This window comes from Carica papaya, chromosome 3 (assembly GCF_054855325.1).
Source record: "Carica papaya isolate Zhongbai chromosome 3, ASM5485532v1, whole genome shotgun sequence".
In the NCBI taxonomy this organism is placed as follows: domain Eukaryota; kingdom Viridiplantae; phylum Streptophyta; class Magnoliopsida; order Brassicales; family Caricaceae; genus Carica; species Carica papaya.
Window position 1 is genome coordinate 13,646,422 of NC_142311.1, and position 27,443 is coordinate 13,673,864.

General features: G+C 34.7%; 4 protein-coding genes across 9 annotated transcripts; 2 read left to right on the forward strand and 2 right to left on the reverse strand.

Annotated features, from left to right (window-relative positions):
- Positions 1-581: 581 nt before the first annotated feature.
- Positions 582-2,792, forward strand: LOC148266734 (S-protein homolog 24-like). The gene has a single exon (XM_088215990.1). The coding sequence runs from the start codon at positions 2,038-2,040 to the stop codon at positions 2,536-2,538; it is 501 nt and encodes a 166-aa protein (XP_088072116.1). The 5' UTR covers positions 582-2,037; the 3' UTR covers positions 2,539-2,792.
- A 657-nt stretch (positions 2,793-3,449) lies between these two features.
- Positions 3,450-10,239, reverse strand: FHY3 (far-red elongated hypocotyls 3). Of its 4 annotated transcripts, XM_022051437.2 has the most exons (11): positions 10,018-10,239; positions 9,777-9,950; positions 8,855-8,932; positions 5,313-7,526; positions 5,173-5,229; positions 4,953-5,021; positions 4,781-4,849; positions 4,620-4,688; positions 4,033-4,083; positions 3,857-3,942; positions 3,450-3,771 (listed from the first exon to the last, which is right to left on the reverse strand). In XM_022051437.2, the coding sequence occupies exons 4-10, from the start codon at positions 7,479-7,481 to the stop codon at positions 3,886-3,888; spliced, it is 2,541 nt and encodes an 846-aa protein (XP_021907129.1). In that variant the 5' UTR covers positions 7,482-7,526; positions 8,855-8,932; positions 9,777-9,950; positions 10,018-10,239; the 3' UTR covers positions 3,450-3,771; positions 3,857-3,885. The 4 variants fall into 4 exon arrangements, with proteins under 4 accessions (XP_021907129.1, XP_021907128.1, XP_021907131.1 ...); XM_022051436.2 differs by lacking the exon at positions 8,855-8,932 and having other exon boundaries at positions 10,018-10,238; XM_022051439.2 differs by lacking the exons at positions 8,855-8,932; positions 9,777-9,950; positions 10,018-10,239 and adding exons at positions 8,252-8,373; positions 8,469-8,629.
- Positions 10,240-12,747: 2,508 nt separating this feature from the next.
- Positions 12,748-20,505, forward strand: LOC110821689 (putative protein S-acyltransferase 19). Of its 3 annotated transcripts, XR_015817828.1 has the most exons (10): positions 12,752-13,074; positions 14,353-14,466; positions 15,207-15,581; positions 16,314-16,382; positions 16,522-16,593; positions 16,702-16,830; positions 16,933-17,013; positions 17,232-17,432; positions 18,784-20,095; positions 20,239-20,505. XR_015817828.1 is itself a non-coding variant. In XM_022051609.2 (9 exons), the coding sequence occupies exons 1-9, from the start codon at positions 13,030-13,032 to the stop codon at positions 19,876-19,878; spliced, it is 2,181 nt and encodes a 726-aa protein (XP_021907301.2). In that variant the 5' UTR covers positions 12,752-13,029; the 3' UTR covers positions 19,879-20,237. The 3 variants fall into 3 exon arrangements, 2 of the variants coding, with proteins under 2 accessions (XP_088072117.1, XP_021907301.2); XM_022051609.2 differs by lacking the exon at positions 20,239-20,505 and having other exon boundaries at positions 18,784-20,237; XM_088215991.1 differs by lacking the exons at positions 16,933-17,013; positions 20,239-20,505 and having other exon boundaries at positions 12,748-13,074; positions 18,784-20,237.
- Positions 20,506-20,792: 287 nt separating this feature from the next.
- LOC110821624 (pentatricopeptide repeat-containing protein At1g11630, mitochondrial-like) lies at positions 20,793-22,318 on the reverse strand. The gene has a single exon (XM_022051536.2). It carries the CDS (start codon positions 22,168-22,170, stop codon positions 20,971-20,973), a length of 1,200 nt encoding a protein of 399 aa, XP_021907228.1. The 5' UTR covers positions 22,171-22,318; the 3' UTR covers positions 20,793-20,970.
- Between the last annotated feature and the right edge of the window lie 5,125 nt (positions 22,319-27,443).

Sequence of the window (27,443 nt, forward strand, 5' to 3'; positions counted from 1 at the left end):
CTCATGGATTTACCCTACAACCAGTTCGAGCCACCCACACATACGCCGGCCCTAACTCAACCACACACACACACACTCACTCTGGCCTTAACCCAGACACGCATAGATATTCACCGACCTTAATTTCCATCACACACGCACATCCCGGCCTCAACCAGCCACACACACCAGTCTTCACTCAGCCACACACACACACTCACTTCGGCCTTAACCCAGCCACACACACACGCACCGACCTTAATTTATGCCACATACACACATCTCGGCCGCAACCAGCCACACACATCGGCTTTCACTCTGCCACACACACCACACCTGCCTATTCAGTCACACAACCAGTATGTCATAGAACACAGTCCATATGCACGCACGGCGGCCCCAGTTGGCCACACACAAACATAAGCAACATACGCATTTTTTGAACTCACGGGATATAGTCCACACTCACACACCCCGGCTCCCAGTCGGCCACAAATGCATATTTCCACTAACACCAGCATCGGTGCATCAAACTTTCTCCTTCTGCCGTCGCCAATATCGGCGCACCGACGCTCCAAATCACCGGCACCAATATCGGCACCTCAAGGCTTCGAAACAACAACGCACATCACCGTTCCCGGTTTCACATAGACTCACTCTTCCGCCTACCGCCTCTACTTCACACACATTATACCTCAGCTCCTCCTTCACCGAAAGAACCTAATCACACTATTTACCATACTCTTTCTCTACGGTTGACCTCCTCCTTTCATTTTTACAACTAAACAATCTCTATCCCCTACCCTGTGTTTTCACATTCCTGTCATCCGCCTCACCTTTCCTCCCTCCGCCCTTATAAACATTATATCCACCATTCTCCGCCTCTCTACTCCTTCGAAATCGGCAATCAACCAGATAGAAATTCACACCATATCGCCATACAAAGTCTGAAATTCAGAATTTATTTACCTTCAGTCTCCATCTTCTCCTAGCTCGGTAAGATCTTCTTCACTCACACGCTTCTTCTACTTTCGCTCTCGATCTCTCCTTCAATTTCTTCACTCTCCCTCCTTCCCTGTCGATCGACCTCTCTCTCTTTTCCCTCTTTTTCTGTTTTTTTTTTTTTTTTACTCAACCCATCCTTATTTTTATATATGTCCCTTCCCATCCAATCTTAGCCCTTCATCCTCCTGTCATTCCAATCCTCACCGTCCACTTAGGACCATACGTTACCGGTGGGAAGAGTGGGGCTAGGCTATGGGCTTGGGTCTTTTGGATTGGGCCGAATAAGACATTAGGCTAGCTGGGTGTTACAATAGTAATACAAAATAAATATAATCTTGCACTATAATTAATACATTACAATTAATCAAAATTGATAAAGTTACTGGAAAATAAGTTTATTTGTAAAATATAGGAATTTTTTGTTCTTAAAGTTTCAAATAATTATATTGGGTGTGTCCTATTGATATGTTGCATAGTAACACACTCCTACTACATAGGGGTTGTTTATCGAGATGTGTTAAAAGAAATATATGGAATAACAAAACTTCTTAACCATACACATAATGCACTATATTGGATATGGTATATAACAACACATCCCTATTATATAGATAAAACATATATTTTTTGTTTTTTTAATTTTAAGTATATGTTAACTATTAATTGGTTATTTTATTTCAATTATCTTGATTTTCAATACTATATAATTTAAATATTTAATGTATTTTTTATTTTTAATATTTATCAATGTAATTCATATAATTTAAATAAATTTATTTTCAAGTTTGGAAATTATAAATTTTTTAATTTATTCGACTGATAAATAAATAAATCCAGACCCGCTTAATAACTGATGTAATTTTAATAACTATGCATCTAAATCTTGCCTGACAAAAGCTCATCTAACGGTTAATCATGACATTAATTAATTTGAGTTAAATTAAATCGACATAATGCAAATTTAAAACCACCGTTTTATTACTCGACTCGCATGTGGTTTAATTACAAATAAACATATCAAATTATCAAACAGCAAACTCATCAAATTCAAAAATGGATTCATCAACAGCAATCAACAAGCACCGTATCCTCCTGCTGCTGTTAATCCTTGCGGGACAAAAGTACGAACAGGTGGCGAGCTATTACTTCGGGAAAGTGGAAGTGGCGGTTCAAAACTTCATAGATTTTAACAGGGTCTTGTACATGAACTGCAGCTCTGAAGACGACGATCTCGGCAAACAGTGGCTACAGTTTCGAAAAGTATTCCGGTGGAAATTTTACATCAACTTTTGGGGAACGACGAAGTTCAGTTGCTACATGATGTGGAAAGAAGGGAACGCGAAGTTCAAAGGTACCTTCGATATCTACGATGCGAAAAGAGACGAGGATCGATGTTTGGACAAGTGCTATTGGAAGATCCTCAAAGAAGGAATTTATTCTTATGAGCCTGACGAGGGTATGTTCAAGAGACACTATGAGTGGACGCTGCCATATGAATATATTAGGAAGGGAAGAATTGGAAAATTTCCTCCGCCCCTGCCGAACTCTGCTTGAGAAAGAAACAAGAGAGGCTTCGGGTGCTCTCTGTTTTTATTTTATTTTATTTTTTTTTTCTTTTCGATCGTGTTAACTCTCGCGATGACGACGCTTTTTTTTAACATAAATTTATGGTGTAGAGAGTCAACAGAAAAGAAAAGAAATATAAAATTATACACATTTAACATAGATTTGTGTATATTTTGAATATTTGATATGTAATTTAACCAAATCTACTTGCATATTTAATTATATAATAACGAATTCATATTCATACTCGTTGGATAATAAAAACCCCAAAAAAGTTTTAATCGAAATTAAATATAGAAATGATTTTGACATTATAATCTTATTTTCTTTTGAATTTTTATCTCATTTATATTACATAATTAATATTTAACATCCTTTCACAAAAATGACGTATCATTTGTGAGAGAATATAACATCATTTTATTCAAAAAAAAAAACCTCTGAAATTAAACCGTGTAAGATAAACAATAAACAACTTTTTGTGCGCCAACATAGCCCCAAGAGAATCTTCTTGTAGAAAAATAACACACTCCTCATAAGTGAAGAGTATTTGGCAAGAGAAATTCCGGGCCTACCCTTCACTTTTGAATCAAAACAAAAGAACTTTACCTACATTATCAGCCTTCTCATCTTACAAGATGTCACACTAGTTTTAGTTTTAGCTAGTCTTGATCCTTGTCATGTCTACGTTTAAAACTCAAAATATGGGCAAATACATTCCCAAAAACTAGATGGTTTAATTAAAAAATAAGAACACATCAAATTATAAAGGTCAAATTATCACCCTAGGCGAAATGATTAATCAGTGCCCTATTCTTTGGAAATCAATTTTAAAACAAAAAAGAAAAATCCTTCAGGTTAGTTAAACCAGTTGAAGTTAACAGAAGGCAGAAAAGGTGTGGCTGAAGAAGTGAATTTCCTTTTGTTTTAATTTCAACTTATCCTACTTGACTGTAAGTATAATAATACAACAACTTTACAAGAGATATTATCTCCAACTTGAATTTGTTACAACTCTCAACTAAATCTCACCTGTGACGTTGAAGATGAACAACATCCCAATTCTATCTTATCTTACAAGTACCTTAAAAGAGAAGCTTCTCTTTCCTCTGCACATTCCACCCGTAATATTTTGTGCTGCACACCCTTCTTTACAGGAACTTTGGCTTCACTCCAATCCTTCCCTCCTGCACAAGTTTTCAGGGGTCTTTTCCTCCCAGCCTACAAGTAAAACACTATGGTCATGTACACCAAGCGGCTGAGCCATTATGAATTTAAGAAAATATCGTTTCAGGTGTTTAACCACCTTAGTGGCAAGAGAATAAAGCAAGATCTTCATGCATGTCTAGATGCTTCTTCATGTAACTGTGCTGTTCTTACGTTGGGGTCTTCCTGCCATAATCAAAAAAGAGACCTTTAGCAATCTAAAGAGGCAAAACCAACAGTCTTCGTCCAATTAAAATACGCCTAATTAGCACTTACCCGAATGCCATAAGTAAAACCAGCTGGCGTTCGGAAGAAATCCATCTGCCCCTGCAAAGACAAAATCCATATGTAAGAGAACACCGTGATATATTTGTCATCTTTAGATGCAGGCTTCTCCTGCTTAGATTAGCTTGTAAGCATACAGTTTTTTTGAAACAAAAGTGTCTTGAAAACACTATCTTATAAGTTATATCAGTTTGTTTAAATATATAAGTTATACATTGTCAATGCTATCCAAATAATGGCCTTAAGAGAGAAATATCTTAGATCATGGAGGAAGAGAATTTTTGAAATTGATAAGAGTTATTTTTTGATGTCTTACTTGATCAATATTAAAGTTTTTAAGGAGCATAAACTCTCAAAAGTGAAAACTACACCATGATAGGCTTTTTATAACATTATTGCAAAAACTTATAAATGTTGGATAAGCTTTTAGTTATTTATCAAATAGGTAGAAATTTAAAACACTTTTAGAGAACTTATAAACTATAACTTGGACCAAAAAAAGTTGAGTCAAATCTCTCTACATTACTATCACCAAGAAGGTAAAGAAAGGATTGTCCTATTCATATGGCATAATATACCAGCCCATGCATGCTTTGTTGAGCACTATAGTAGCCATCGTGGCTTGGTGCTATCGAGTTCAGCTGCCCCTGCAATATGAAACCAGAAATTCATAAATTAGTCTCACTTGGATACCAAAGATAGAGATATCCTTCCGGCTTATCATATAAAAATAACATACCAGCCCCTGAATGGTCTGCTGATTCCCATAATAACTGTCGCGTGTTGGTGCCATTAGGTTCAGCTGTACCTGTCAAAAAACGTGAAGAGCACCAAATGAAACTTGTAAATATAATGAAACTGCTCACTGCATTATCATAAGAGACATGAAGCAAAAATGTGCTACATCATACCATTCCTGGCACACTCTGTTGTGCACCATAATAGCCATCAAGGGTTACTGTTCTCGGGCTTAACTTATCCTACAAACATAGAATTCCGGTACCCGGGCAATAAATTAAACTCAATTTTGTAAACAGCAAACTGTTATTAGCAACTGCAATTACATTTCCATTTACAATTTAGTGCATATAACAGATTAGCATGTATTGTCACTAGTGAAATAAGACAAACCATTTGTTGTATGCTGTCTGGTGCTCCAACAGTCATAACCTCCTGCTCTGAGTTTGTCTGCCAGTTTATAGGATGAGGAGTCATTTTATGAGATTTGCTAAAGAATAACAAGGCACACAGATAGCCAATCCAGCACTGACCTTCCTTTTCTTTGTTGGATTCTTTTTCTTGTTTGTCTTGCTCATACTTCTACTCTGATTGTCCTCTTCAATGGAGATTAGACCATGAGTGGGTGATGCAACAGCTTCCGTAGGACTCTTATTAGAAGTATTGACACCCACACAATTTTCCAAAGCTTCTTCAAGGGCACGGAAAGCAATATTGTAACTATCTTGAGATAACGATGCCTCTTCACTCAATTTCATTGCACGCTGACACAAATCATTGTATCTCTGCAACCTAGTTTGTACCTGCTCGGATTCTTCCCCCAAAAAGTGCCTGCTTTTCGCATCTTTCGTCCACCGTTTCAAAATATATTGAGATGGAATAGCAGAGAGGCCACAAATTTGAAGAACAATCATTGAATGCCTGCATAGATAACCTTTGTATTCGTATAAGCGGCATATACAAGAAACTTCTGGCTTCATTTCGTTCCAAGTTACTATAAAGTCCTGATTCTTTTCAAAATCTTGAACTCTGAAAATGAAGCTTGCTCCATCTTGGCTTTCCCTTTTAGGATGACAAGCAACTGCACCTAAAACCTCAACTTGAAATTTCTTGAATACTGCATGAGTATAGACTCCAGAAACACTCTTCTCAAAAGGTGATGGAGATTTTAATGTAGGTTGTTTATTCCACGTATCAGAATGAGCTTTGGCTTCCTCTTCATACCTATCTTGCAGAATTGCTTCATATTGTTTCACAAACTCCTGCACAGTAGTCTTCTTATGAACATACTTGTCAAAGGAGGAGTTTACACTCTCAGATCGCTGAACTGTAGACATCCCAGCCAAAAACACATTAGTCATATAAGCTGGTGCCCATTTTCTCCTGTCCTCATACAGTGACTGCATCCATTCGTCCTCTTTGAGGCCAAACCTATCAAGGATTTTCCACCACCTTCTCCCAAACTCTTCATCTGTCCATGATCTGTAAATGCATTTTTCAAATTTTGCCATAAAGTTCTCCTGCTGTTTAATTACATGACCGAGATTCTCAGAGACCTTCCCGAGTACATGCCAAAGGAAAAAGCAATGGTGAGCATTTGGAAAGACCTCTGGAATAACAGATTTCATTGCTTTGTCTTGGTCAGTAATGATCACTTTTGGTGCTTGTCCACCCATTGCTTTCAGCCAAATCTGCATTAGCCAAGAAACTGTGGCTACAGTTTCATCTGATAGTAAAGCACATCCAAGCAACATGAATTGATAGTGCTGGTTCACTCCAACAAAAAGAGCAAGCGGCATCTTATATTTGTTTCTAATATATGCAGTATCAAAGGAAACAACATCACAGAAATTGCTGTAATCATGCCTGCTTTTAGCATCAACCCAAAATACATTCTTCAGACGTTGATCTTCACCCAAATCCATTGCATAAAAGAAGTTGGAATTCAAATTCTGCATCTGTGTCAGAAAATCAAGAAAAATTTCCACATCTCCTCCTTCTAGTGCCAAATTACGACCTTTATCAAATGGATTTTTGGGATCATTTTTTAGGCCAACAACATTTTTATATTCCGCAAACTGCCTTGCCATTGCAGCATACATCTTTCTGGTTTGTTCACTGACAGCTTGGGCAGGTAAAAGTTCATGATTATGTTCCTTCACAAAACTATGTATGACCCATTTTCCATCTGGCTTTCTCTTCACATGCATGCTTGCTTTGCAGTCAGTCTTTGCACATGATCGCCGACCAGTAGTATTTTCTGGATCTTGCTTATTCTGCCTGGCACGTGGTCGGTTGAAGGATTTGTCATACTCTCTTTTAGTCCCATACCTAGAACAGGCAAATTTTGCATCAATAAATTCTCTTGATGTTTTTGAACGGCGACTGTTCTGTATTGCAGTGTTGAATCCCATGGACCGAGCATATTCTTGATAAAAAGAATATGCTTCCCCATGTGATTCAAATTCCATACCGGAAAGAGGTTCAAGATTCATATCCTCTTTAAACACCATGTCTGCCATGGAAGAATTTAGATGACCACCATTTTCGGCATGTACATCAGCTCCAACATCCACAATTTTTCCACCCTCTAAATCCCCATTATGTAGTTTCTCTTCAGCATCTAGCATGTTATCAATTCCATTTGCATCTTCATCTTCTTTGCACTGTTCACCAGAAGGTAACCTAAGATCTATATCCATGATGAGAATTTCCTTCAGTTTAACCAACTAGTTTTTTGACAAAACCTGAAAGATTAAAAGAAAAAAATGCATATATAAGCACCAGATGAAATTCAATCTGCAATATGCAGTCAACTTGAGGACAAGGTATTGACTAATACATAATGGAGAATTGGATACATATATAACATTTCTTGAGTCCTTTTTATGAGGACAAGGTTCTCTACAATTAATGTAATCAAAGGACATTTCTAATCTTCCTCTGAAATCAATGTCCTACATATGTCCAAATCAACATACAGGAATTTAGTTTGACAATCATTTCTTACCTTTTCACTTCCATTAAAATTCTCCTAGCTCAACAAGAATTTTTGTCTTTGTAAAACTCACTTTTGAAATTTCACTTCCACCAAAATACCTTTTCACCACATGGTAACTAAGGCTTAAGCAAGTCTAGCCCACATTGATGAATCGTTATCTCTTCATCTATGCACAACACCTTCAAAACTGACCCTTTCTCACTAAACAAAGAGTATCTACAGTAACCACTTCCAAAGCTTTTCGTACCAAAAATAAGTGATTAGCCTTCTACTTCTTTTCCCAATTTGTTTAGTTTTATGTTTTCTTATTGATTTGTTTAGTTTTACGTTACACTACAAATAAAAACTCACACCTTCTATCACAATAAAAGGGAGGAAAAAGGTTCTAGAAATAGAAACCACTGGTTGATAAAGAAATTACATAATGAAAAGGATATTTGAAAAAATCCCCAATGTTATTATTAATATTACCATACAAGTTGGTGAGAAAGACTAATGAAAAGCTCCAAACCAATTAACCAATTTGTGAAGCTAAAACAGCTTTAGAATCTCCAAAAAACAAAGATCATCTATGCTGAAGTGTTAAGCACATCCTGTGAGGAAGATCAATCATAGATAAGAATCAATGAACAATGTTTCTCCAAAGCTAAAATCAAAAAGGCCTTGATAAAAAAATCAGCAGCCTTACAATCATTTGGCAAATTAGGACACCATCAGGTCAAAACTTGTCAGGATCTTCATATAAATAACCCATCCAGATAGTTAGCAGCAAAAAATGCTAGCAGGCCTTCCGAGCATCACAAGAATCAATGATACAGATTGAGGGCAACATACAGGTAACCGTCCTCTCTAAATATGTCCAGAATAATTTCTTAAATTCCATATATGTGTGTTTGTATATAAATTTGAATTCTATTACAACTAGTGATAGAATAGAAAAAGTAAAAACTATCTTAAGCAATGCCAGCAGCCTGAAGAATCCAAAAAGGAATTTAAATAAATGCACAAGAGGAGAAGGAAAACAAGTTTCATAATCTCATGAAGATTTATTTGCAAAACATCACAACACACAACCAAAAGAAAACTGCTATGGATGATGGAGATGACTTGCAAAAGCTTTCTGTCTTCTTCATTCCAAAAGCTTCTCGATATCTGTTGATCATTGAAACAAATGAAAGTTTTAACTTAAAAGGAGTACCTACAGAATGCCTTGCAGCACCATTATCTTGAAAAAGTAACCCTTGTTATACTATATTCTTGTCCTGCTAACCATATATGGGAATTGCATCTAATGTGGATAACCCAGTGATTTTATCTACTTTAGTAAAAAAAATCAAAGGATAAACGAGCAAAAAATAGTACATCCACAAGCCCTCTATGCCTATAAAATTTGCAAAAGGAATGAATATCTTAACATCCATTTTCATAGAAATAAATATCTCTATGATACAAAACAAATGCTATACAATTTAGTAAGTAGTGACCCTAATCCATACAACTAAAAGAGGCATAAACAAAGAATGCAAGCAGCAGTTGTTGACCTCTTTATAGTTCCTTAAATTTACAACTCACCATTATTATCGAGAAAACTGGAAAACCAGAAAAATAACATTTTCAGTAATCCAAAATTCTATTTAAATAACATCGAGTTGCTAAGTTAATATCCGCCTATTGTTAACTAGCAAACAAAACAAAACTCAAGTAACGATAATAATAATAATAATAATAATATCGGTTTATGTGTAAAGTTCTCAAAATCCATCAATTATACATACAGATGCAGAAGCTAACAGTATAGCTCGAAAAATTATAAGGGGGAAAACGAGAGAGAGAGAGAGATTATATTAATGCTAAACAAGTAAAAGAGACCAAAGCATGAGCTAACCTAGTAATGCTCCACATATATTTAGGGTTTTAAACATTTGTTACATTAAAATAACGAGACATAAATCAAAATCATTCGTCTATAAGTTTGTACACAGAAGGATAGAAGTACCTGAAAGTATCGAAGTTGCCGCCATTCAATGCTTCAAAGGTCAAACATAGAGAGAAAGACTAGTCTCGCCGCGGAATTGGATTGAAAGCGGCGGCTCCGAGAAATTGAGAAAGATGATTTAGCGTATTAAAAGATCTTTCTACTTGAACAGTCTTCTTCGATCTCGAAATCATCCTGTTCACGTAAGTATTCATTAATTAACAAGCAAAACCCTAGAGAATTGAAAGCAAAAAGAGCTTACCACCGGACAGGCCGATTAGTATAATAGCGAATTCTCTTCTTTTAACCAATGGCGAATTCGTGAAGCTTTTGGAGATTCAAACGTGAAGAAAATAATTGCCGGGAGGTGCACTGTGAAGGTCGAAGACGAAAAAGATGAAAGAAGAAAAGGGGGAGGAGGAAATTTGAGAGCCTGGAGTAAGAAAAAATTTGAGGAAATTAAAACGTTGCGTTAAATGGTTTTACAAAACGACGTCACATTGTCCTGTCCAAGGCAGAAGAGAGCAGACAGCCCAATTATTACCGAGTCTTTAACTCGCTTTTATAATGATCTAATGGATTCATGCGACTCCAAGTACTACTTTTCCAAAAAAGAGGAAGAGGTATAATCAACTATTTAGACTACACCAATTGTTAATTCTGTGGTTATTTAGTTTAAAATAAGTATTTAAATTTTAATATTTGCCTAAAATAAAATTAATATATATTATAATATATTGAATAAAATATTATTTTATTAACTTATGATAACAAATCATGTGATTGAATAGCAAAAAATATGCATGTTAAATATATATTTTTACAATAATCATATAAATCACTTGTTTGCCATGTTAATTCACTTTTATTAGAGTTGAAAGTTCAATTGAAAGTTTTATCACAGCTTTTTTTTATCGATAAATTGAAAGTTCAATTTTTAATATTCTGATTATAAGATATATATAATCCTAATATTTTTATTATAATATTTACGTACAAAATTTATATATTTTTTTATTTTTAATTAAGTTTTTTGTTATAATAATTTCAATTAAATCAAGTTAAAATACACAACTGAATAACACGAACAAATAGTCCCACAATACAATTCAAATTTTGCTAGGTATATGTCGTGTTTGTGTGTTGTAATTATATTTAGTATGATTTTTATAATAAATTAATATAATAGTTATATTTAATATTTAAATATATTTTGTTTGTTGTTAATACGCAAATCATATATTTTATATAATCTAATTAAGTTTTAAATTTAGTAAACTATTGCATTATAATTCAATGAACTTGATAACCTCTAACAAAATAAGTAAAAATATTAACGGTTTACAAAATTTTGTTTAATATGATCATATTAGTACTCAATAATGTTCAAACTCAATTCATAAATTGATATACAAAATTAATTAAAAGTTTAAATTTATTAAAATACATACAAAATTTTGAGAAATATATTATAAATATATTAAAATATCATAAAGAATAAGTTATAAATATGTTTGAAATTACCAAGATTAAAAAAATAATAATAACGCTATAGTGGGGCCCATACTTAGTCCAAATAGTTTATACCAGTCATTTTTGTAACTTTGGGTAGTTTGATAGGATGCAAATTGTACTATATCATATATTCCCATATATGTTAAATTATTATATTTGTTACATACATATAAAATTTATAATAATTTGATTAATTTTATATGCGACAATCATCAACTAAAGTGGTTGGTACAAAATTCATTTAAATCTACATAGGTAGGGAAATTTGGTTTTATATATTTTTTTAATCAAATTAAATTATCAGCTAGTTTAAATTTTAAAAATAGTAATAAATTGTTCGTAGACAAATAATTTTTTCGAATATATTTTTCTATTGATTTTGTAATCCGTGAACAAAAATTATTTTATTTTATTTATTTATAACAAAAAAAATTTATTAAACGTTATAAAAATATAGATTTATATTATTTATAATTATTTTAATAACTTAATTTATATTATATTATACATTATAAATTTTGTATACGAGCAAAAATATATTGTTATAACTTATAAGCTGTGTCCTTTAATATATAAATACCAGTTATATCAATAAATACATAAAATATTTTTGATAGAATATAATTTAATATACTAATTAAGCGGTGAAATTAAAATTTTTAGTTTAAACAAAAGTTATTTAGGTCATAAAATAATGGTATTTATAAAATAAATAAATAAAAAAAACAAAGATTCCTACTGGGAATTATTAATGTGGAACCCGTTTAACTTTCCCCAACAAATCCATCGACATTTATTGATTTTATTACACGTCCCACTATAGCTGCTGTCTTCCATTCAGACACATCATACATAGTTCGATAATTTTATTTTTATTTTTTTTAAATAAAATAGTTTATCCATTTCATTAAAATTTAATAAATTACACAAAAAAGTTACTATTTTAGTTAAAATAATTATAAGGAATTAAAACATAATTTATTTATTTATTAATAAAAAAATTATATTATGTTTATTTATAAATACAAGTAATATGAGATATTTTTTAAAAATAAATTTATGTAAGATTTTATTATATTGAAGTTGGATATTATTTTTATAATTATGTCATTAAAAACAATTTTTTTTTAAAAAATATTAAAACATTATTTTTCTTACATAAACTTACTCTATTAAACATTTTACTTGATTCAATTTATAAAAATAAAATCTAATTTTTTTTTATTAAAAACTATTTTATTAATAAACATGATAATTTTTTTTTAAAAAAAAGAAAAAGATTTTTGAGAGTTAGTTGAGACACTGAATAATAATTTACCGGTCATGTTAACTCTTTCTTCAACGTCTGTCAGGCGTCAACGCTTTTCTATTTTGTCATTTTCGTCTTTTCCTTCCACAGATTTCCACTTACGTTCCTCCTTTTCCGTAGCTGGATTTTCTTTTTCTTTTCTTTTTTTTTTTAATCCAACTTTTTTCTTTTAATTACTAAATTTTTGGTAGCAAATTTAATATTTTAAATGTCTTCTTCAGCAAAGAGGAATTGAGGAAGGAGGCTTGCTTTGCAGGCCGGTTTCCACTTTAAGATTCTTTCCATTTATTTTTTGGCTTGTTGACTACTGAGAAGTTGAGGTTTCAGATAGGAAAATTCCTTCAACAGCCGCACTTTTTCTCTCTCTAGTTTCTAGTATCGAGCCGGTGGTGGTGACTGGTTAGTGTTGTGGTTTTTGGTTGGGGTTTTAGGTCTGTAACTGGGGCAGCCATGGTGAGGAAACATGGTTGGCAACTACCTGCACACACCTTTCAGGTACGCGTATGGCTTTCTCTGTTCGAGAATTTTAGTTTAGTTTTTCAACTTCTTAGTCTTGGTTTCCTATTTTAAAAATTTCTAACTAGGGGTTTTTTAGAGATTCTAACTAGGGTTTTTGCTTGCTATGTTACTTCCCTTGTGGATTTCTCTAAGTAATGGAGGAAAACGGTTTGCAGTCCACGTTTTGGAGCATTTTGGTTCATGTGCTTTTACCCGTTTCCTCGCCTGGGATGGTGTAAATCAGCTTGAGAACCAGTAATTTTGGTTGCTGATGAGAGTTTGAGAAAATGATGAAATCTAGGATGTTGTCTGACCATTTTTGTTTTTAGTTAAACTTTTTCTTTGTCGGTTTGGAGAGCTTCAGAAAAGTTCTGGTCCAAATTCGTTTCTGCTGTCAGTATGGTTGTCCCTTTTAAGACCTTATATTTCTGGCTTTGACATGGGATTTAACTTATGCTCTGTTTGCCTGTTGAGAAGGGCTTGGAAACAAAAGAACTAGAATGTTTAGGTATATTGCTTACATTAGGTGGAAATTTTGTGGTGCTCCCTGGGTATATCATATTTCCCTGTTACTTTAGGATAAATTTTTAGTTATTTAGTAATGCTGTAAGATTATAACTTACCTTGGGTGAAAGTTACCAATTATTATGAAATGTTAGAAAATTATTGTGAATCATACTGACTTGTAGTCACCACAGTAGCATCATCTGTTGAATTTTCTTTTGGACAAACAACTAAGCATGTTTCCTAAAAGAAGCTAATGAGCTGAAAGTGGGAGTAGTTGTCTGGAGCAATTGATTTTGCAGGAAACATTTCTTATTCCTCCCAATTTTTTATGCAGTTTCGAGTGTTATAAGTTTGGTTCTTTTATTGCTACTTTCAAAATATTAGGGCAGATAGCTGAAAGTTTGTTGATAAAAAATGTGGCTTATCATGCTTTGTTCTAGTCTGAGTTATATTCTTACATATTATTTTTACTGGGACGTAACCACTTTTTGAAAGTCTGATTTGTTTTCAGGAACAACAGAAGTGACATGCATTTGTAATAACCAAAACTGGAACTAATTAAAATAGGTTAAAGAAAAAATTTCTTCTGCAGAATAAAATTCATTCATGGCATCAACCATGATTCTATGCATGTCAAATAGTTTTTCTGTGTTGCAGACTTTGCACTTGTTATTGTATCTGTGAAGGTGGCTTTTTTCTATTTTGGCACTGGTTTTCATGGCTATACGTGCATTAAATCTTTTGAATGTTGGTGTTTAACTTGGATAGGTGGTTGCAATCACTGTCTTCTGCTTGCTAGTGGTGGCATTTTATGCTTTCTTTGCCCCTTTTGTTGGAGGACGCATTTGGGAGTATGCTTTGATCTCTGCTTATTCTCCAGTGGTATGTGAATTTGGTTTAATTCTCATATATCAAATCAAAGCTGCAAAAATTGGAAATGTTTCTTTGTCTTACATCTGCTATCGTGCATTTCATAATGGACAATAGGGTGTTGGATCATGATAGTAAAGATGTTTAAAAGTCAGGTGTTCTTAGTTAGAAAACTTCCGTAATAATTGGTCTGTACTCTTTCATAAAACATAAGTTTATAAGCTTCTGCAATTTAAACCAGAAATTTTGTGGAAGTCTCAGATTGAACAACCACCCCCTACCTACTGTACCTGATGTGATAATTTTAGGCCAGTGAGCTTTTGGAACTAAATTCAGTTTTAGCTCTTGCTGAATCTTCTTCTCCTTAGATTTATTGTATGCTAATATGCCTTCTCAATCACAAAAAGGAATAATATGAAAAAATGACTACGTGCAATACAGCTGAAACTTCAAGGTCAATTCAGGAAAATTGTTTAAGATTGCTTGAATTTGAAAATGAAGTTTAAATTGTCTCAAAAGCATACCACTTAACGGGCGTATTATGAAACTTGAAGATTTAATATTAATTTAACTTTCATAATCATATTGCTCTGATTTAAGAAGCAAGTGCAGTGTTTTCCTTGAGTATGTAAATGTAGCTCTTATCTACTAACTTATGGTGTACTTGGTAATGTACTTCCTCATCTCCCTTTGAATTTGAAGGCTCAACTTATGGTTCTGATATTTTTCCCACTTATATCATGGGAATGCAGGCACTCCTTGTCTTTATTCTGTATGTTCGGTGTACTGCAATAAATCCTGCAGATCCTGGAATAATGTCTAAATTTAATGGAGTAGCAAATAGACCTGTTCCAAATCATGCAATGAAGGACCTACCGGGAAAATTTGATGAAATTGGTGGTCGTCTGCATTCTTCTCCTTCAACGGCATCCAGAGGTTCCATAAACTCTAGTAAAAAAGGGGCAAGAGGAGATAGTGGGAGCATAGATACCGTAGCCAAAAGATCCTGTTATGGTGGGATATTCTGTGCATTGTTTGTCCATGAAGATTGTCGTAAACAGGAAGGTGCAGCTGAAGAACAGGGAATTGGTGAAGATGCTTTGTTCTGCACATTGTGCAATGCTGAGGTTAGATTTAATGAATATGGAACAGTACTGTGTTATTCTCTCTCTCTTTTTCTTTATGCAATTAAGAGTCTCTTGTTCTGAATATACTTGAAGCAGGGTTTGGTAAATATTTGAAGCGGGGAATTTAGATTACCAGGAACATTATTACTGGGAATATATGATTTTTTATGTTTGATAAAGATTTGACGTTTATTAAGAGTATCTAGTTATTGTATTTAGCTTGCCAAGAAGATTACTGGTAACAGTAAAATATCAGGCATAATTTTTTATTGAATTTATACATTTCATTTATTTTAAAAGAACAAGCTCATGCAACTAGTTAACTTTGATAATTTTGATATTAGCAAAACTATTTATTAAGCAAAAAATATTATATGTTAAATTTTTAATGAGAAACTCCAACTTTATATTTGAATTACGGAGGTTCAGATAAAAGAATTTGGTGGAGGCAAAATAGTAGTTACTTATTTCCTACAAAATATAATTGAAGAAAATGTTAAATTGCTCCCATAGTGTTTTTCATTAAGCAAATACGGTACTGCTTGAATTGATTGTGTGACCAACTCAAAAAATACTGCTATCTAAACCTGTTCTTGGTAAAGAAAGAGATAAATAAAGACGAAGTCCTTTTTCCAAAAAGATTAAGTCGAGAACAGAAAAATGTGACCTGGAATGTGGCTAAGATTTTAAATCTTTCTTCCTTTATCATCCTGAACATTCTCTGTTTTGCAGGTGCGGAAGTATAGTAAACACTGTAGAAGTTGTGATAAATGTGTGGATGCTTTTGATCACCATTGCCGGGTACATCTTTGTCGTTTCTCCTGCTCTGTGTGCTCTTAATGGGATACATTTTGATATATCTTTCAAATTTTTCTGGAGTGTAATATCATTTTAAACTTTAATTCTTGGTAACTTAAATAATTATATTATATGGCTGCAGTGGCTTAACAATTGTGTGGGACGCAAAAATTATGTGACTTTCATCTCTCTCATGGCTATCAGTCTTGCTTGGGTGTGTGGTCTAATTATATCTGTATTTTTAAAGAAATGATTTTTGTTTTCTTTTTTTTACCCCAAATGATTTTTAATTATTACTTATACACTCTCTATGGCCTATCAGCTTATTATTGAAGCTGGAGTGGGCATTGCTGTGCTAGTGCGATGCTTTGTTAATAAGAGAAGTATGGAGACTCTAATCATTGATAGACTTGGAAACGGTTTCTCTCGTGCTCCATTTGCAACAGTTGTGGTAATTTTCAAAGATGTTTCCCAGACTGAAGCTAATATGATTTTTTTTTTCTTGTTGACATAGCAGAACTTTTCTGCTGATTTTGGATCTTAAATTCTGTAGGCCATATGTACTGCAGTTTCAGTTCTGGCTTGTGTACCATTGGGTGAACTTTTCTTTTTCCACATGATATTGATTAGAAAGGTTAGTTAGCAAGGATTGCACGTACTTTGTTCCAGCTTTGCTTAAATGCTATGAAGATGGGCAAGATGAAGTTAAAAAATGTAGCTGTGGTTAATTATCATTCTGTTTCAGTGGATAAATAAATCATAAAATGAAAGCATATCATACATTTGATGGGGAAGAGGAACTAGAGCAAGACATCTAATATTTGCAGTTTTTCTTTTCTTGTATGGACACAGGGCATAACAACATACGAGTATGTTGTAGCAATGAGAGCTATGAGTGAAGCACCTGGTGGAGCGTCTGTAGATGAGGAGCTGCCAAATGTGCTATATTCTCCAACAGGATCTACCACAACTGGCTTGAGTGGTGGAAGTTCTTTGGGTCTTCACTACAAGGGAGCATGGTGTACCCCGCCTAGAGTATTTGTGGATTATCAGGTACTCATTTTCACTAGTATGTTTGTTTTTGTTAAGATTGCTCAAGAGTGTTATTTTGAGAAAAGATTGCTCAAGAGCAAAGGTGGTCATCAGGTCTCCAAGATAATTCTATGACTAGGAGACTTTTCAGGCCATGAGTCACGCTGGATAATTAATTGGATTGATTATAACTAGAAGAAGGTATTAATTAGATTGGATCCATTATATAGACCTTAATTAGATTGGTTGTTTAAAAGGTATTATCTAGGCTTTTTGAACATGTATTAAGAAGGCTGACAAAATTCTTGAAAGAAAGGGTTATCTAGTGAATACATGTCCCAATTTGGTGTGTTTGTCCATGCATGAGTTTTTTTTTCTTTCATCACCGAGTTGGGTTGTTTTCTGCTTATTTCTTGTCAGATATTATGAAAGAATACAAAATAAGTTGCTTGCAGTTTTAAGAAGGTAGTAACACAGCAAGAATGGAAAATCTTTCTTGCTTATTTGGGATGAATAATAGGCAGTCTGGCAGGCAAGTGTCTTACACAATATTTTTAGTTAAAAAGTTTCATTCGCAGTTATTGTTCATATCTATTCCATAAGCAAATTTTATGTTAATTCTCCTCATAATCATAGTTAGAAGACAGGAACAAATGAAGTAGATAAGAGAATCAGATCAAGTAACTTTTAGACCTGAATATAATAGATTTTTGGTATCATCCTTGTCCACTTTGCTTTCTCCTTTCATCAAACTCTATAGATAGAGTGTTTCTGTCATTTTTTTATGTTAAATTTAAATTAAAAAATTTTATTGTTAAGTTTCTGAATTTTACTTGAAAATTATACAAGTGAGTTACCTGTCTTAATTTTGCTGAATGCAAGTAAATATATATGCTACAATGCTCTTTATCACCTTTACTTTTGGGTGAATTAAATTGTTACACAGCCTGCAGCTGCAGCTGCCCCAACGCAATCATTTATGTCGTTAACTTTCTTTTAACTGCTGCAGTATATGCCTGTCCTCCACGCTCTTATGGACATGCTATCCAGAATATGTCTGTTGAGATTCTAATATGTTTCTAGAGTCTAAATCAGTAATTAGCTCCATTGATCTATTTAACTTGATTTATTCAAGCCCCATAACTATTCTTTGTACCAATCCAGTGAGCATGGAACATGTTTGCCAGAGACTCTTATTATTCCAATTCAAGAGTCCTGAGTTAAGTTTTTTTCTTGTAAGCTTACCACCGTGGATGGTTTCATTCCATTTCAGCAATACTACATCAATAGTGCTTGTATCTACTTTTGTTGAAAAAAACTCTCTGGTCTGATTGAAAGAGGTTTTAGACTAATCTTGAATATGCATATATAGGATGAAGTGATACCTCACTTGGAGCCTGGAATGGTCCCATCAACTGTTGATCCAGACGCAGCTGGAGTTGAAAGAGGGCCAAGGGGGACCAAAAGGCCTGTTCGTATTAGTGCATGGAAGCTTGCAAAGTTAGATTCCAATGAGGCCATGAGGGCAGCTGCCAAGGCCAGAGCATCCTCCTCTGTTTTGCGCCCTGTTGACAATCGTCGTTTACCAGATTCTGAATTTAGCTCTAGCGGCAATGTCAGTGTCAGAAGTAGTACAAGTGCAGATACAGGAGCCAATAAAGAGATCAAGAATGATTTGAAAATGTCACCCTTGAGAAATTCTTTTCCTCCAAGTCAAGGTAGCAGGGATGAGTATGAAACTGGGACTCAAAGTGTGAGTAGCTTCAGCAGTCCAAGTCACATTCATGAGCCCGTCACACTTAGCCCTCTACCACAATCTCATGCTGCTCCAGGCCGTTTTAGTGCAGCTACATCAATTCCTGATCATTCAGTAGCTTCTAGGGCCGCTTTCCCAAGCATCAGTAACCCAGTAAAGCATACTTCATTGGGATTTGATGAAAAGATAATGCAAAAAGGAAGCATTAGTGATCCATTGCTTCTCTCAGCCCCTGCTGCTTCTCTTCTCAGAGATGTCAGAAGGACATCTGTTGTGTGGGATCAAGAAGCTGGGAGGTATGTATCAGTTCCTGTATCAGCATCAGAAGCTCGGAACAGATCAGTCATGCAGACAAGTTTGCCACTTTCTAGCACACAAATCAGTGGCAGCAGCCAAAGTAGGCAGCCAGTTATTCAAGCACCAACAGTAGAGTCTTCTTCTTCAGCTGCAAAGGCTCCAATAGTGCAGCAAGCAGAGAAATTGATGTACACAGGAGATTCAATTTTCTTTGGGGGCCCACTTTTGAAAGTGGGGATAAGGGATGATATGAGAAATGAAAGGGGTTCAAGTTCAAGAGAGGGGCCTGAAAGGTTGGTTCTGAACTTGCCACGGGAATCAAGATTCAAAAGGGATTCAGCCTCAAACCAGCTTCCTGTGTTTGTACCAGGGGGCTTCGAGCACAATACTCAGGCAGGGTCTGGCCGTAAGTGATCAAATGGGCTTCATCTTCTAACGAATCAAACATGCAGTTTTCTTTGGAACCATCCGAAATCATTAATGAAAGGCCATAAAACCAAGGAAGTTTCTGATGGAAACTGCAACTTTATTAACTCTTGCAAACAAGGATCTTGTTGCAAGCTCAAACGCGTAGGACTCACATGACTAAGATGATTTGACATGCCGGCTTTAGGTCACGTTTGTATATGAGGTATCTTTCTCCTTTCTGTTCTTTTCAGAAGTATTTATTTGAAAATCCATTTTTATCATGTACAAACTGAGCATCTCTGATGGATTTTGGATGATTAGTCGTGCATGCTCTTTATCACTTCTCTCTATTGCTCTTTCTTGCAGGCTAGGTCTTATTTATAGAATTGCATATTGGTTTCCAAGTACCTCTTAATGCGTTCTTGGGCTTGCACACACGCATTGAACTCATAGCCTAAAATTAAGGAGCACATTTTTCTTTTAAAGAATCATTCTTATTCACAGCGAATTCTGCATGGTTAGATGCTGGGGTTCAACTTTATTTCTTTAACTATTCAAAAGTTAAAAGTACACACGAAATTTGTATGTAATTTTATTTTAGACTTTGTGAAAATAAAATTGAATTAAACTAAATGGGACATGAATATTATTATCTCAGCCAACAGGGACAAGAAAATCCATTTTAACTTAGCTTTAACCCCATTCATTGAGCCATCACAATCACTTAGGTTACATTTTCACCAAACATGAAGTGCCAAATTCTATGGTGTTTAAGAGGCATTTCAAAGTAATTTTTTAATATTTCATATAATGCAACTGTCTCCTCGTTTCTCAAATGAAAAAAAAAAAAGAGAAAAAAAAACGATACTGGTCTAACTTAAATGCTATCTAAAGGCTTATTAACTTAAGAGATCTGAAACTTACGGAAAACACCCTTTAGAATCAAATTAAATAAAACACCCCTTTAAACGATCTCTTAAAAGATAGAACATGGAACATAAATATTTCATGACAAAACTAAAATGTCTTTTTACCAGTCAATTTCAGCTTTTCAAATCCAAGAAGTTCAGAGATAAATCTGAGGTAATCTAACAGACGTTATAAAGGGAGAGCTGCTTCAATTTTAGCCCAAGACTCTACTGCATTCCCCGTAAGTTTCCTCTTCATCTTCTCAATCACCTCTTTCGCCTCCTCCATCCTCGACATTTTCAACAACCCATTAACCAGACCTTCCATAGCCTCAAATGGTGGAACCCATTTCCTCCTCATTATCTCCTTGCACATCTCCAGCGCCAAATCAAACTCTCCTTCTTTAACCGCCCCACGCATCAACGCATAATAAGCTGATGAAGACGGCACTGCATACCCATCAGCCAACATGCCCTCTAGAACTTTCTTGGCCGAGTCAAAATCACCCACCTTACAGAACCCACGAACAATGGTGTTGTAAGTTGCAGAATTTGGATTTACTCCTTTCGATATCATTTCATCTAACAGCTTCTTGGCTCGAACACATTCCTTATCCTTACACATTTTCGCTATCCTGTAAACGTAAGTTGTCACGTTAGGGTCGAGACCTTTGCTCATCATCTCCTTTAAAACCCCATCAAAGCCATTTGAATCCTTGTTAACCCAGTAAGCACCGAGCAGTATATTGTAAGAATCAATGTTGGGCGTAACCTTGCCGTCCTTCTCCATTTTCTGAACCCAATCGCGCGCCAAATCAACCCTGTTTTGGTTGACGAATGTCTTCAATATCAAATTATGAGATACCACGCCCGGTTCAACGCCGAGTCTCTGCGGCATTTTATCGAACAGCTCGTGTGTCTTCTCGAACAACCCATTGTTCAACTGAACAGATAAACATGCGCAGAGAGACTTCTCGGTAATATTAGAGCACTTAGTCTGTAACATGCGATCGAGGGTTCGCATTGCTTGATCGACCATTCCTGCGCTTGAGTACAGCATCATGAGGCGAATCCAGAAGCCTTCGGATTTGAGAGAGGCGGCATTCGAGGGAGAGCTGACGTGGTTTTCGATGATCCGGTCAACGAGGTCGGCGCGACCAGAGCGGGCGAGTTTGTGAACGGAGACTTCGTAAAGGGGGCGGTGGCGGCGGAAGGTGGGGAAGAGAGAGTTCTGGTCAAACATTGCCGCGAGCTTTTCCGGGTCGGATTCTGATAGAATGGCGGATTTTGCTGCGCGAAAGGATGGAAATGGGGTCGTTTGGGTGGAGATGGAGGCTGAGAAGAGGGCTCTGGAATAGAGAAGTTTTGGGTTTCTTAGGATGGAAGCCATTGATGGAGTAGAGACACTGGGTAACACGGCAGTAGGGTTTAGACTACACGCTTCAAAATGTTCCGAAGTCGTCTCCCTGAGTCGCTATACTCGCAGTCGCAGAAACGAAGATAGATTACTAAGAGTGAGTAGTGGGGTGTCGTTTTAAAAATGATACTTTTTTTATACTTCATCTAATTTTTACTCAAATGATAATTTTATGTTATCACGTTAATTATGTGCCTAGAAAGTTATTTATTTTTAATAGATAAATTAATTATCCACAAAGCAAAAAATTTAAACAAAAATTAATATTTAGTTGATGTAATTTATTAAATACTCTTTTTCTAAAGGTATGTTATAGACAAGAAATTTCTAAAACCTGTATTTATTGACATTTAAATGAAAATTAATAAGGACTAAAACTGTGTAATTAAGCAACTCTTTAAGAGAAAATCATTAATTAAAGGGTTATCACTTGCACGTGTTTTCTTTGGGAGTCAGCACTTACTTCCAGGTCAAACTGGTGAACTTCCCGGTGTTCAGCCGCCGATCTGACACCACTTTGAATTCCTTTTTGTTTTTAACCAAATTATTGCTTTGCATTTTCTTTAGTCAATTATAGAATAAATTTATACTTCAATTATAAAATAATATAAATAATTTACATAAAACAAAAAACACAATTTAAATTGAATTCATAATTTATTATATAAAAAAAAACATAATAATTATTTAATTAAATAATAATTTATTATTACCCTTTTGCTCTTTTATTTGTTCTTTTAAAGTAGAAAGATAAAAAATGTAGAGATTAATTTTAAAATAAACAGACATTTATTTGTAATTTGAATATGACTTATTTTTTTTGTTATATCACAATGAATTGAAATTTAGATTTTCTAAATTTAAAAAATACTATTAAATAAAATAATAATAATAATAATAATTTTTTACAACAAGTTATAATTGAAAATTTGTGAAACAATAAATTAGGAGAGTCCCACCAGTAAGACTGCGATCTTTAGTAGATTAGGTGAGTCTTGTGGGGCAGACATTGCCCACCACTGATTCACTTCTTCAGTCTTTTGACATTAAATACATATCTTGAGGTTATTCAAATATAATTGCGGTTGTTGAGTTCCAAGGGTAACAGAATGTAGATCTTCTTTTAATTGTAACTTAATTTAATAATATTAATGGTTATGTTATACATTTTAGGGCTAGTTTTTTATTTTCATTTCGTTCACTTAGATTATATTTTCGGTTATATATTTTTTAATCATTATTTATAAATATTTTAATTTTGAGTAAATTATTATATTTTTACAAGTTTAATTAATTAGTTAAAAACTATTTTCTAGAGTTATTTTTAAAATATCAATTATGACATAATAATTTCAATTTTTTTTTTTTTCATAAAAGATATACAAAATTTGACATTTGAAATAAATAAAAAATTATAAAATAAATTGTAATAAAAAATATTGAGGACTAAATATAAAAATATTTTTTAACTACTCACCAAATATACATCTAGCACATAGAAATATAGTTGTTATATTTAACAATTATATTATAATATTTTTAAATTTATAAAATTAATATGACGTAATCGTATTAATTATGCTGTCATAATATCCTTAGTTGTAATGTTACCAAATACAAATATAAGATATTTATTAAAATACATAATCATTGACCTCAATAATAATTTCAAAATAAACTTTATCAAACTGTTATAATTATTTTTAACTTATATGATGCCTAAAAATTCATTTTTATTCAAATAAAATGTATGACATTTATTCTCAAAATTCATGCTTTAGTCTAATAAATTCATAATTTTTGTAATTTATTTGTGGATAATATAACACCCGGGCTCGGGATAATCAAATTATATTGATAAATAATTTTAAAAAAATTTAATTTTAATTTTTCTTAGAAATTTTGGAGAAATATACGTTTTGGGTGTGTTTGAAAATAATTTTTAAAAATCAAAGTCAAACTAAAAATAAATAGTGATTTATTTAAAAACAAAATTAAAAAATTGTGGCAAAAGTGTAAAAAACGAAAAACAGGCCACGTAGGATCACCTCGTCAGCAGCACGGCCAGTCGCCGTGTGCTGTGTGGCAGACACGCGAATACGAGTCCACACAAAAAATTACGCGAGCAATCTGTGTGCCAACCGATCCGACGGTCCAGATCCATTATCGTGCGCATGAACGGTCCATATTCATTTTCTCTTCAAGCGCAATCAAACAATCTTGATTGCATCCGATCGTGTTATCCTGATTTACTCTCTAGGAAAGATGGATCCAACAGTTGAGATTGGGTCACGCTTCCACGAACAGACGACCCGAATTGAATGAAGATGAGTATTTAAACTCCTCTTCCACTGAAACCCCAACCCTAGCCGCAACCAGCTCGTTAGAGAAGAAGAAGAAAAAGGGAAACTAGAAGAGAAGCCGGTTATCGTCACTGTTGCACCGGAGTCGTCGTCGATGCTGGAAGGTGAGTTTTTTTTTCCTTTCTATTCGTATTTTGATTTTAAACCACCACAAACCCATATTGGCACCAAAAAATAAAAGGGGAACCTGAAAACAGAAGGCGGAGCTTGGCCGAGCCGCCACACCTGAGACCCAAAACTCCTTCCGTGAGCCCAAATCCCCTTTTCATTTCTTTCCATTTTTGACCATTGGATTCCTGACTCTTTTCTGGTGCAGGACGATCGAAGAAAACCTCCGACTACAAGGGAGGAACGACGGAGTCATCGCACTGAAAAACCCACCTGCTGGTAAGTTTCGATTTTTTTCCTTCTTTCCGCCAATGGAGGCCACCTAACCTCGAGTTTTCCAGGTTCTCGCACAAGACCGTTCGAAAACCAGCCAAACCGAGAAAAGACATCGTCGTAGGCAACAGAGCCACCGTGCCGGAACCTAAATTTGCCCGAAAAATTTTAAAACCCTTTTTGGCATTTTTTGGGTATTTCGAGTTATGTGACGCGTATTTTTAGTTTTTGCAGAAAAATTCAAAAAATCCAAAAATCGCCAGAAAATGCAATGAAAAAAGTGGTATTTCAAACACCGATCCAGGATAAAAATCTCTGATCATTTCTCCCGTTATGATTAATTAAAGTTAAATAAATAATAAACGGTAGAATTTGTGAATATTGGCAACCCATAACTAATTAAATACAGGTCACCAATGGAACCAGTAAACAGTCAGTATGTAATTGCTTATTTTATATGTATTGTTCGTTTATTGCTAGGCTGTTATTATTTACTTACTGCATGTATTTTAATTTATTTGTTTAATTGCCTTATTGTTTATTGGTTTACTTAACTGTTTTATCTTTATCAGTTGATTGGTTTGAAATAAATATCTTGATTACGCGCTTTTTAATTATTAAGTATTAAATTGTATCGTCTACTAATTTATCGTTCTATTTTTATGTGATTATGAAATGAGATTGTTGTATGTAACTGGTGGCTAGTTGATGATGTGAACATGTATGTATTAAATTATCGTATCAAACTAAAAGGTTTATTGAGTGTCATGGGAAAGGGTGTACGGATCGGGTACATAGGGTAAACCCTACTGTAGGCATTACTCTCAGTCAAACGGGCTGAGAAGTCCTATACCGGAAGTGTAACACTCGGACCCAGAAATTTGACTCGGGATAATTTAATATTAATGAAAAAATATATTTAAAATAATTTAATTTTAATTTTTATGAAATTTTGTTGAAAATTAGATTTTGGATGCATTTGAGAATATTTTCGAAAATCAGGGCCAAAGTAGAAATAAGGTAGGACTTATTTGAAAAGAAATATGAAAAACTGGGGTAAAAATATAATTTTCAAAAATACGACAATGTGGGATGGCCACGTCAGCATCATGATAAGTTAGAAAGCGTCGCGTGGGGGCACATTGACACCGTTTCCACGCGGGAGCCACGCAGGCGATCCGTGCGTCTAGGCGATCCAACGACTCAAATCGCATCTCGCATGCATGAACGACCTACATCCATTTTTTTAAACGTGATCGAACAATTGGATTTAATCGCGATGAACGATCCAGATTTGCTCACATATCGGCCTAAACAAGCATCAAATCGAACGGTCCTCCTCACTCCACATCGATGAGAATGAACGATAAGGATCAGAGAAAGAGAGATTTACCTCTCTTTAATCGGCACCAAAACCCTAGCTGACAACTCTGACCAGAGAAGAAGAATAAGGATGGCTGGAGGAAAGATCAGTCGCCGGAGGGACACCGCCGCATCGGAGCCACTGCCGACGTCGAAAAAGGTAAAAAAAATTTTCTTCCACTCGAAATTGAATTCCAAACCTCACCACACCTATATCAGAGCAAAAAGGGCAGCGGGTGAGCCAAAAAATGCGAGTGGAGCTCGACTAAGCCATCGCAACAGGAACAGAAAAACCTCTTTGATGACCCCCTTCCTGTTTCCCATTCCCCTCGGTTCTCTAGCCATTATGATTCTCATTTTTTTGTGTGCAAGTTAACCAAAGAAACACCCTGACTGCAAAGGAGGAACGATGAAGCCCGCACACCCGAAGAACCTTCAGCTGGTAGGGTCTCGATTTTTCCCTTTTTCAGCCGACAGAGGTCCTTTAATTTTGTTTCTTTCTAGTGCGTGTTAGCCAAAGAAACACCCCAACCACAAAGGAGGAATGGCGGAGCCGCCGCACTCGAAGATCCTTCTGCTTGTAGGGTGGTCTCAGTTTTCCCATTTTTCAGTCGACAAAGGCCCCTTATTTTGTTTTTCCCAGCTTTTATACAAAATCGGCCTAAAACAGTCAAAAACAGCTAGACCAAGAGGAACCATCGCCGTGGGTGGCAGAGCCAGCATCGGAACACGGCGGCACCGCCGTGCTGGAACCTGAAATTGGTTGAAAAAGTTCAAAAACAATTATTTTGGTCTTTTTAGGGGGTATTTTTGGATCCGTGACTGTATTTTTTATTTTTGCAAGAAAAATCCAAGAAACCTGAGAATCGTCAGGAGAAACAGTGAAAAATACGGTGTTTCGACACTGATTCGAGTTAAGAATCTCTCACCATTCTCTCTGTTATGGTAAATTGAAGTTTAATAATAAATAACATTGTGTTTTGTAAAAATTAGAAAATTCTAAAATTAATTATAGGTCACTAGTGGAGTTGGTAACTGGTCTATACAAAATTACCTATTTTGTCGATACTGTTTATCTATTGGTACGATATATTTTTTGTTTTGTCGTGTGCACTTTTATTTATGGATTTATTGCCCTCT